This window comes from Solea solea, chromosome 19 (assembly GCF_958295425.1).
Source record: "Solea solea chromosome 19, fSolSol10.1, whole genome shotgun sequence".
Lineage (NCBI taxonomy): Eukaryota > Metazoa > Chordata > Actinopteri > Pleuronectiformes > Soleidae > Solea > Solea solea.
The window spans coordinates 4497469-4509489 of record NC_081152.1 but is presented as its reverse complement, the minus strand read 5'-3'; the positions used below and the strand labels follow the sequence as shown (position 1 = coordinate 4509489).

Here is a 12021-nt window from a genome sequence, read left to right as displayed (position 1 = left end):
AGTAAGTCCTGTGAGGAGAAGATAATGTCTCATGAGACATAGCTGGCAGACTTATGACAGGGAGCTACTGTTTATAGTTTATTATATTTGTGAGTGACTTACAGTACATACACACATCCCTGGAAAAGAGAATGCACACTTTTGTTGAACATAATAAACTTAATCAAATGAAATGGAACTGAATAGTTTAATCCTCTTGGAGTTGTTCTGTATTTTCTGTGTGTACATTTACTTCAGAAAGGTCACTAATACATTTTGATTAGAGAAGGAAAGGCCCAGCTGTTTCTAATTATATTAACAATGCCTCTGTTCTGGTGATTAATTTCATTATTTACACCTGTGCTTTTCCTGTGACATGACAAAATCATGTGTGGAAAACGGCCCATTGACAATTAAATTCAATGTGGAAGCTATAATAATTTAAACCAATAATTTATGGAAAATTGCATTGAAATATTGGATTTATAGGAAACATACTAAAGTGTATGTTTACGTAATAATACAATTAGGTGAAAATGCAAATGAAATGTAACTATTTTAGTCGTAAAAGTACAATATGTTGAACTATGTATGCATTTAAGCAAAATATGTTGGACGCAATTTTCTGTTCACTTTCTCTGACAAGAGCGGTAGTAACGTTGTTACTCTGGCAACACCGCGGGTCGGAGGTTTTTTTTTCCGACCATAGAACTATAAAGTCTAGACGAGCATTTCCATCAGCCGCCGCTGAGCTCTCTTTTCTAGTTGCTACAGATCTATGTCCTTGTGCGTGGCTGATGCCCTGTCATGTGACATCATCTTGTCCAGCACTTCCGCTACTGCGTGTAAAAAGAAAAGTTGAGTGAAATCCGATAAGTTTATCTCTGCGGGAACCTTTAAAGCTGCGAATACACGCTCGCGTTTATGAACACCGTGTAGCTCAAAAGCGGAAAAGCTATTATTTATCGAGAATGTCGTCGGGGCCTTTGTACAATGACCAGGGAGGAGCGGAGACTGCGGTGGAAGCGGGGCAGGAGAGCACCCCGACCTCCTCCGGCGCCGGAGCTGCCTTCGGACTCTTCAGCACCGACTTCAAAAAGTAAGACAGGTCTATGTGTCTTCTGTCCACAGTTTGCAGCGCTCGCCTGCGCTAAACTTACACTGTTTTGGGGCAACTTTATGAGGCTAAATCGGCAGTATGGCTCACTTTTCAAACGAGGCCAGAAAGTCCACTGGACGCAGCATCAATAAACCAGGCAGCGATGGCGAATGTCTGTTAGCCGTTTGCTGTGTGGTACACATAATAACTAGCATAGTCATCAGACATGACCATGTTTACCACACACCGCTGTGTTGTTATAGCTTACCTCTAATTATCAATGCTCCGTCGTCAAAATAAACCTACTATTCTCAAAGCAGGATACAACTTTTATTCATTTATTCTTAGCCCTTTACTGACCCTATATGTAAATGGCATGGCTGTCAATAATCTCCAAAATTAAAAAAAATAAAATAAAATAGCATAAAGCTGCATGAAATTATAAAAACAATCGTACTGCAACTATTTTGGCAGATAAACATAAAGATTTGACATTTTCCTTGCAGCCTGAGAACAATAAGACCATATGATTTTCATCTGGACTACCAAAGTTTGGGTCCGTTGAATATCTGCACCACTGCAGATCTAAACCAAAATGCTGTTTTAACACATTCATTTATTCACCTTTTACGGCTTTATCCTCCACATGAGGGTCATGGGGGCACGGGTGCCAATCCCAGCTAACATCGGGCGAAAAGCAGGGTATGCCCTGGACAGGTTGTCCATCACAGGACCACATAAAGACAAATAATCATCCACTCTCAAACTCACACCTACAGAAAATTTAGAGTGTCCAAGTTTTATTTGACACATTCTGTCAAATAAGTCAATAAACAAACAATTGCAGGGTTGTTGGTGATGGCTAAAGCAGGAGGATAAAGCAGTATGAGATGAATGAATATACATGCAGCCTACCATGGCCTTGATGGCTCAACACAAATGCACAAAAAGCCACAACATGACTGCATTTTTCATTTGTGTTGAGCTGTCAGGGCCAGCGTAGCAGCCCTAACATATAGTACTCATCAGAGATGATGAAGTAGAAATGTCTTTGTTAATTTGTGAAGCACTTAGGTTGGAGAAGTACCAAAAAAAAACCCTAGTTAAAACATGGAGAACTAAGAAAGCATAAATAAAAACAGTAGTGAGAGAATGAAAGAACATTTGAATTTGAAATTAGTGCCACCAGTGGCTCATACATGATGCACATTTTTTCATTAGTTTCATAACTAATGAAAATGTACTTAATTAAAAAAAAAAAAATACAGTCTCTGCAGTTTGTGTCTGCACTGCAGTGCATTTATTTGTTTTAAATAAAAATGATTTAACTAAATATTAAATATAGAGCTGAAACAATTAACCGATTATTCATTAATCGACAACTATTCGATTAATCGGTTTGAAGCTTTTTTCATAATTAAAACAAGATTTTTGATTGTTTAAGCTTCTTAAATGTGAGTATTTTCTTTATTTCTTTGCTCTGCTCGTTGCACAAAGAAATCATTAAAAGTTAATCCTTTTGGTTTTATGACAAATGACCACAATATCAGGAAACGTTAAAACATGTTGATCAGAGTTCGTCAAACATGGACATGATGATGTTCTCAAATGTCTTGTTTTGTACACAAACCAAAATGATTCACTTTTAAGGATTTCTTTGTTATCCAGAGCAAAGAAATGAATAAAATACTCACATTTAAGAAGCTTAAACATTCGGAAATCTTGTTTTAATCATGAAAAAAGCTTTGCACCGATTAATCGATTATCAAAATAGTTGTCGATTCATCGATTAATTGTTTCAGCTCTACATGCATGTGCGAAGCTCAGCCTGCAGGTGCACTGGACTAACCGCTGCATGCTTCATTGCACTGTAATCCTGTATAGAGTAGACATTGTTTGGGTTTTACCCTATACATTCCCTGTAATTCACTTGTGTTTGTATATTTAGGTGTGCTGCTTTAATGTGTGCTAATGTGAAACAAGTTCTGGTGAGTTTACCTATAAACACTGTTTCCCTTTAAGCTCTAGTACACAAGAGCCCAATCTTCAGTTAAAGTTACTTCTGTTTTATCACATGACATAAACCTTTTTTTAGGGATTATCCAATAACCTGGGATAACTGGCAGTCCATACATATTGTTCAGGTTTTGTTTTGTTTTAACTTATTGTCCAAAACTCATTTTGGACAATATTGCTGTTAAATAAAAGCAGGTAGCAGCCTCTCATGTTTGACAGGCTGCATGTAAATAAAATACTTAGAATGATTAGAATAATATTTTCCTGTCTTATCAACCATCATTCATAGTCATATTCACCTCTAACTCTAAACCACCTGTTTTACATGCTCAGCCAAGCTTTAATATCATACTATGTTTGGAGATAGGAAAAAACTTCACTTACAAATTCAGTTTGACTTAATAGAATTTGTTTACACAAAATATAATGGTGCTGAGATGTATCATCGACAGTTAATGGATTACTAAATTAATCTGCCACTATTTTGGTAATCTACTGTCACTTTTTTTAATAAAATAAAGATGCGTTTTCTAATTTCTTAAATGTAAATATTTGTGTTTTATAAAGTTAAACTGATTAGATTTGGTGTGTGGAAAAGATTTTTAAGGTTCAGGAAACACTGACATTTCCTTCCATTTGTGTTGATGCGTGGATAAAACAACTAATCAACAGATTAGGTGATAAAGAACGTAATCATTAGTTGCAACTCTAGTTTCCAATACGAAGCGTGATGAATGTCTGATGAAAGTACAAAAAAAGTATTAAGAAATATCAAACTGGTCTGTCAGCATGTTGTGTTCATGTGTTTGTGAGGAAACTGACACTAGAGGGCAGTCAATCATCAGTCTGACCGTCCTTTTGCATTTTGTAATGGCTTGTAAAATCAGTGATCTGTATGTTAGCTCAGCTCTCTTGGTTTAATGTTGTCTTTGTGTGTTACACACCACATCAGAACAAAACCTTTTGTTGCTGTGAAAATTAAGATGTTAATGACCTTCTTTTGCCCGTGCTAGGGGAAAAACCTCTAAGCTGTCTCACATGACCATTTACCCAGAAAGGCAATTTTTTTTTTTTTTTTTACCTCCAGGCTAAGCTGGTAGACCAGATAGAGAATACATGGGGCATGAATGATGCTTCTGTTTGCACATCTGTCTCATACAATACCCCTGCCTGTGTCTCTACATGTGACACTACAAGTATCTCACGTTAGTCAGCATTTATATAGATTGTGTAAGGCGACTTGTTCATTAAAGTTAGCTTGTGGTCGATACACTGACACAATCTGCTGAGTACGCTGCTCTGATGAGGGAAAAGTTGTTTGTCACAAACGTTCTGTAGACTTCTGACCTTAGACCATGTTCAGTCCTGGAATTGACATCTGTTCTGAGTGATCTGATCATCAAAGCACTGGTCTGAACACTCCCAATCCATCCTCAATGTGTCCTCAGATCTGATCACACAAACCTTAACATGCATTATTGCAATCCATCCTAAGGGTGGTTTAGAGACCACCTCCCCAGCTCATGTCATCTGTTCCACAGCAGTTTATACTAATCAGTGATTATATGTGGATCTGTGTTTTTAAAGCGTGGAAATGATCATGTTCTCGAATGTCTTGTTTTGTCCAAAAACCAAAATGATTCAGTTTTAATGGATTCTTTGTTATATTGAGTAAAGAAACCAGAAAATATTCACATTTAATAAGCTGAAAAATCTGAAAACCTTATAATAATGACAATAAACAATTAATTCATTATCAAAATAGTTTAGATTAATTAAGTAATCGATTAATTATAGATTAATCAAGTAATTGTTTCAGCCCTACAGGTAATATTAGCTCAGTATTTGCTGTGTGGTGTGATTTCTTGTGAATATTGTAAGAATTCAGCTGGTCCTGAGCTCTGGTTGTGGCAGAGTATTTAACATTGAGTTAAATGGGGGGAAAAAGACATTATCTTAAACATTTTTTTTCCCCAGTAAGGCAGTTATTCATACATTACTCTCTAAATTGAATCATTTGAATTATTCGGGTTTAAGTTATTAAAGATTGAAGCATGAGAGTCTCAATAGTGGGGCTTATTTACTCCAACCACCATCTCCTCCCTCTGGGTCTTTGACTGTAGTGTTTCTTGGCAATGATCTACCAATGAATAAGTCAGTCCAGCATAACATCGTATTAATGAGAAGGGACTTGTTATCAATTTAGAGACTTGTTTACTGTAAAATTAGCTTAATTTTACAGTAAACAAGTCACTAAATTGTAAGTAAAATCCATCTCTGACCTTCTGGCTCTGTTAGCAAATAGAAGTCAATAACAAAAGACAGTACAGAGATGGGATGTCAAGTCAAGTAACTGTTGGCTGATGTAACTTGCAGCCACAAGGTGGCACTGATCTCTGCAGTTCATTCATCCTTCATACCATGCTTGACTTAAATCGGGGAGTATGACAGCCATCTAGTGATAGTTATTGGGTACACACTAATACATTCAAAATCTTCCCCCAGTGCAGTGAGATACAGAGCTGCATTCACCTCGACTGTGTGTTTTAATGATTTGTCCTCAGTTATCCACAGCAGTGGGTGGATGCACATGTGGCCTGTTTATGACTGATATTAATAAGAAAACTGCCATAGGTAAATGCATCTAATAATGTGAGCAGTGTTGCAGAAAAGATGAATTAAAGCTAATGATCAGCCATGTGTGGTGATATTTGTGTGTGGGCATTAGCTGTGGTTAATGTGGTGTCTCTTTCCAGCAGCCATTTAATTTGTTTTCCTCGTTACGTAATTTAGCATTAACCTTAAAAAAAAGAAGAGGACTGTGCGAGTAAAGAATGATGCTTTTAAATGTCATCGCTGGAAGAACGATGCAACTTTTTCTGGAGGATGCTCTGCTCCTGTAGCAAACAATGAAAGCAGATCTTGTGTTTCCTGTGACATTTAGACAATTAACTCACTCTTGGCCTTGCTGAGTCTGAATCCCGACCAATGGGCAGCTGTGGATCAGTGGTAGAGTAACAGCCTGGTTGTCGAGTCAAGAAAGAACTATAATTATATAAATATACATAAAGGTCCTTTACCATTTGCTCATGCTACACGACCCTCAGAGTTACATGACAGGCTGTCTTCTTATGATTGGGAGTCTTTGCAGTCATTGTGAGTTCACAATACGTCAAGTGCCTCGTAACGCGGGGTCACACACTGCACAGTGTGAGAAGTGACACAGGAAATGATGTCATTTCATGTCTACACGACGACCCTCTGAACATTTACCAAAGCAGTGCCGTGTGTGATGTTTGCTACGTTTTTTGATGGCGTATTTCTCTTTTTCCTTCTTCTTAGCTCTTGGGTGATGCGTGTGAATATTATACATTTATGCTTATTGTTATTGAGTTATTGCTCCGTACTGGTCTCTGATTGGCTGGAAATGAGATCAGAGGGAGTCTGCATCTATTTTTGCCCCCAATACTACACCAAGACATTAATTGTGTGATCAGCTTGTGATTTATATCAGTGATTTCCTTTGAAAGAATGGAAAGCGTGGGAGGCTAATTCTGCCCCTTCGGACTCCTAAAGTACCATTCATGTGTTCAGAGTGATTCCGTGACATTCACCCTCGTATTGTTATCTTTTAGGTGGGTCTGTCCTGTTGGCCCCGTCAGCCACACTTGGCACCGCATGTGCTCTCGGTGGTGTTGAGCTAACGTGGATTACAGCACAGTGGAAGTGATGAAAAGTAGATCTGTGTTTACCCACCATTGTAGATAAGGCCCTCCTTTTTCCCCTAGAGGGAAGTGACTGCACACACACACACACACACACAGAGAGGCAGAGTCGAATACACACAGCCTGAAGGATAGAGGTAAATTAACATCTATAAGAAGACAAGAGTAACGGGTTAATGTGACTGAACCATAGCTGAAGGGCTGTTAGTTCCAGGAGGGTCATGGACTTAAAGAGAAGGAGAGAGGTTCTCCCCCGAGTGAGATGGCTCTTCCTTGACGTGTGAGGATGACTTGCCATTGGTGAGCTGGCAGGGCATCTTGTGACTCTTTTTGACCAAGAGAAGAGGAAGAAGTAGTGAATGACAGACACAAAGCCACTGCGGTCTGGACTTTTTTTTTGTTTTTCCAGAGTTCCCAGCTGTGACAGTCCTGAACGACAACAAGATTGGAAAACAACTACATACCTAAATAAAGTTAAGGGAGCAGAGCGTGCTGCCCGAGGAAAACTCATTACCACAGCTTCTGTCAACTGCTTTCACTGAGTTAACAAAAATTCAGTCAGTTGGGTTTGAAGACTTGTTTGAGACACGTAGGAGACGCTCAACTGGTTGTTGGAGTAGCGTCCACAGCTGTGGAGGAAAGCCGGCATGGATGGTGGGTTCTTTTTGCGCTCGGAGGCTATGGGAGCCATGCGGACAGTGATGGTGTCTGCCGAGAACTTGCAGCTCAGTCTGAAGACTGAACCCAGTCAAGAAGAACAGGCCCTCACACAGAACAACAAGAGTCCAAAGGAGACAGACAAAATCGGGTACTGTAGTAAAATCACACACAACACTTGTGTAAGGCTGAGGACTATGCTCAACCGTTTAGTGAAGTTTGTTATGTCTTTTAATAGAAGAAAATTAACAAAGTAAAAAATACATCTCATTAATATCCAGTGTTTAGGGTGTAGATACATTAAAATACTTCAGTTGTTGCAGATATGTTGCTGTGTATGACATATGCTTTTTATCTAGTTATCTAATTTAGAAAGTGTCACCATTGACATAGTTTTCAATCAGAATGCATGAACTAAGTAAGTGATATTTTTACATCACTATTGCTGTTCCACTGCTACCATTACTATACTACATAAGTTTGTGTTAAAAAAGGATTGGTACATCTAAAAAAAAAGAGAGGAAAAGTTAATTTATTATTTGTAATGATGCTGCTAGTTTGTGCGTTTAAATTCCCCATGAAAGATTCTTATTTTTCCACTGACAGTTTTTAAAAAATGCACATGAATTTGATTATGAAGCAAGACATAACATCAGCGTTGAGTAAGTAAGTAGCAAATCACAAAGGGCAGCTTTTGAAGCTTATGTTGCGCTCAAATCTTTCGGTGTTTCATCTTGTACCTGATGGTGGTGCAAAATGGACGGTTACAGTCTTATAACATATTTGGGAAAGCACACAGAGATTGCAAACCTCTGCCAAGGCCACACAGTTTCAAAAAGTATCATTACTTGGGTTACATGATAGTGGGGAAATGTGAGATATGCAATAATGATGTTGAAACTTGTGTTGATCTTGTAATCTGAGATAACTTACTGGGAGAAAATGACTAAATAAAAAAAACAATTATCTTCATGGGAACAATCCTCATGTATCACACTCAAATGGATCTTTTACAATGTGTCTCTGCATCTTCATATTGGGCAGATACACTCCCAAAACTCACAAGGTTGACAATTGATTAAAACAAAAATCCTGATTCCCGATGTGTCTCCATATCGCCTCCTAAATCGAATCATTTCCAGGGCCACAACCTTCACCCCCAGAAAATCTCATTCAAAAACGTCCTTGGTGGACATAATATTCCTGATGTGACCATGAATGTCTGCCTCACATTTCCTGGCACCAGGTTCAACATTTCTGTCCAAACGTTATCCTGTCTCGCAGTGTCACGTCTCAAACAAAAAGCCTGCTGTGAAGCCTCACAATGACACCGTGTGAATGTGACAGCGTGGAATGAGCATTGTCATCACATGAGAGAAGAGCAGATTTGGCTGAAATTGTTGCGTCGCAGCTTTTCTTGCTGAGAACATACTTGCTGTTTGTGTTGAGTGTCAATGTGCCGTTGACTCCTATGGCGCCATAGGAACCCGTGTGACCCTGTAATCTGTGACGTTTACACAGATGTGGCAGACATGCAGCTTTCACACTACCTTTGGTCAAGCTCCCATTTCTAAAACTGATTAGTCAAGTCACCTCTGCAGATGAGGGTCATGTCGTTTGACCATAATAAGACGTCTCAATGTTTTTTTTTCTTTCTGTCCTCAGGAATGAAGACCTTAAAGAGATGTTGGAGAGCAACAAGGAGTCGCTCAAACTGGAGGCCATGAAGAGGATTGTTGGGGTGAGTGTGTTATATCAAATGTCTCTTTAAATGTTGTGTGTATTAGTGATAATACTCGTGTATAAGTTGGTTCATACCTACGTGGTGTATTTTCAGCTCATCGCCAAAGGGAAAAATGCATCGGAGCTGTTTCCAGCTGTTGTGAAGAACGTCGCGAACAAGAACATAGAGGTATGACATTTATTACAATCGCTCACTCACAATATCCCGTGAGAAAACATTAATCGTTTTTTTTATCACCACAGCTGACCGTTATGATTCACTTAATATTGTGCAACCTAGCACATGAGTTGTCTGTATGACGTCAAGAGAGGGAAATTGCTCCTACACAACAATAGTGGGCTCATGTTAAAATGTTATATGATAAATAAACAAATAATAATTATAAAGGTAAAAAAAAAACACTACTCTCATATGTATCAGACAATATAACACGCCACTTAGACCCAGAAGCAGTACTTTCTATTATAATGAATAGAATTCCATATTTAACACTGAATTTAGCATATTTCCTGTACGTCCTTAATCTTTGACCCCATGACCATGTCTTTAACAGTTAAGTTTAGTTCAATAGAACATGTCAGTTTTTTATATATATATATATATATATTTATACATATTCATATATATATATATATATATATATATATATATATATATATATATATATACATACATATACAGGTGTGTGTGTAAAAGAAATATACATGCAATCGACACATTTATATTTAAAAACAAACTAATTATTTGTGTGATAGCAGACTTTGACCACATTTATAAGCAATTTTTTTTTGTTTCTAGCACACATATATGTACATATCCTTCATTCGACTTGAAAAAGCTAAAGAAATAAACCAGGTATCATCTGAAATGAAAGTGTTATACATATCATAACACAGTAGATATTTCATTTTAGAGTGTATTTACTGTGTGTTGTCACTCTCCTTTGAGAAGCAGGAACATCTCGAAAGAAAACTTTTCATGAGCCCAGAAAAACATCTCATAAATATCGGGATACAGCCTAAAAAATATTATTATTCATAAGCCATATCGCCCCGGCCTTAGCTACCCTTGTTTTTGAACAATTGTTGAGTTATGGCCTGTGATTCAAATTTCCCCCTTATCAGCCTGAAAGTAGAATAACTACTTTTGTTTTGCAAATCATTAACCATTGCAGCAGCAGCAGCAGCAGCAGCAGCAGCAATAAAAACAAGATGCTGCAAGACACAATGAGCCTTTGTAAATGTAAATTCTGCTCCTCTCAATCATGTCGACTGTGAGCCATGCCTTGTCACACTATTCAAGTGAATGACCAAAACACTAAGCAATAGCTCAAGAGGGGTTCCCATGCCCAGAGCCTGTGAATATTGATTAGCAGCAGCAGCAGAACAATCAGGTAGCATTTGGGGCAGCATGTGAGCATGGGGCCTGAAAGCGGGCGCTGCGTGCAAGGCATGCAGCCGAGGCAGCTCGTGGCAGGGTAGGGGAGCAGGTGGGTGGATGTAATTGGCAGAAGAGAGCCCACACTCACGTCTCCTCTCCCCCCACCTCATAAACACCAGCTGCTAAGGTAGAGTGAGGTCTTGGGCGATGTTTTCTCTCTTTCCCTCTCTCTAGGTTTCGTTTCCTAGCTCTTTCACGCTCTCTCTCCTCACCTTTGGCCCGTCTCTCTAAAAATGGCCTCTTCCCTTGTTCCTGCCCTCACCTTCACTTTTCTCCTCATCACCGCGAGCTAACATTGATCCCCGCTAAATAGAAAGCAGCCCGAGAGCGTAGCTGCACTTTATTGACGGCGTTGGCGTGATTTAATAGCAATGTCCTTCATTTTCTGCGCTAATTGCCGCACTTCATTTTAACACCACCGCCATCTGACGTGAATTAATATTTTATCAAGCCTCTGAATATTAGTATTATTTTTTTTACTACACATTAAGTCGCAAGTAGAGAAATTATGGGGAAAAAATGACAAATGGCAAATTTCACTTGCAAAGCGTGTAATCACACACTTAACATTTGAAAATGAAATCAGTTCAGTACTTTGTGCTCATAGGAACCAGATTCTGGAGGCCAGATGGGTTTTGTCTCCTTTTTATAGTGAGTAATGCCATTAATCCCCGCAGTAATGACCGAAATGATGACCGAGAACTGTGGTGCACTGCTGCAGGTCAATACTCACTGTTTTAGAAAGCATGGTGCTGATTACTGAATGAAGCTATTGGTGACTGCACCTAAACTGTAACCTTGCCCCTGACCTCAGCCTTAAATCAGCTCTCAAATTAAATTACAAAAATTCCCACCAGTAAGAGATTGATTCAAACTATACTCCCCCCCCCCCCCACCAGTTCTCCACACTCTTTAACTCCACAGCCTTACAGGCGGCGAACAGCTCTGTTTATTCTCTCCCTGAATAGTTGATGTGAATCAACGGAGGAGCAACCTTTTGGTCTCCACTTCAACTTGTCAGAGAGTGGGACAAATATTGTCTCAGGCTTTCCTGTGAGAAAAGAGTAGAAGCCCAAACAGCAGAGCAGCAGGGTGCAAATACATTCACCGGCAATTTCGGCAAAAAAAAGAAAGAAAAACTTATAACCTCATTCTCCACCTGAAATAACACTAGATTGAGTCTGCAGCAAGTGATATAAAGACAGGAAAACTTTCTGCATCAACATTCTTCTTTTTTTCTTTTTTTTTCCCCTTGAAAAAATAAATTAAAATTTCCCATAGAAAAAAAACAAGCTAAAAGAAGACTTCCTTTGTTGCTGATTATTGTTCCTTTAATCTCTTTCCTTCATCTTTTACTGGAT

The 12021-nt window shown here is 38.7% G+C and overlaps 1 protein-coding gene across 2 annotated transcripts in view; it reads left to right on the top strand.

Moving 5' to 3' along the window:
• Nucleotides 1-800: 800 nt before the first annotated feature.
• ap3b1a (adaptor related protein complex 3 subunit beta 1a) overlaps nt 801-12021 on the top strand; it is a 63103-nt gene continuing 51882 nt past the window's right edge. Inside the window, exons 1-3 of one of the 2 annotated variants that reach the window (XM_058617628.1) lie at nt 801-1078; nt 9142-9217; nt 9314-9388. In XM_058617628.1, coding sequence (XP_058473611.1) covers nt 951-1078; nt 9142-9217; nt 9314-9388 — 279 coding nt within the window. In that variant the 5' untranslated portion in view covers nt 801-950. Of the gene's footprint in view, nt 1079-6946; nt 7628-9141; nt 9218-9313; nt 9389-12021 lie in introns of those variants that run through there. The other variant, XM_058617627.1, reaches the window with a different exon arrangement.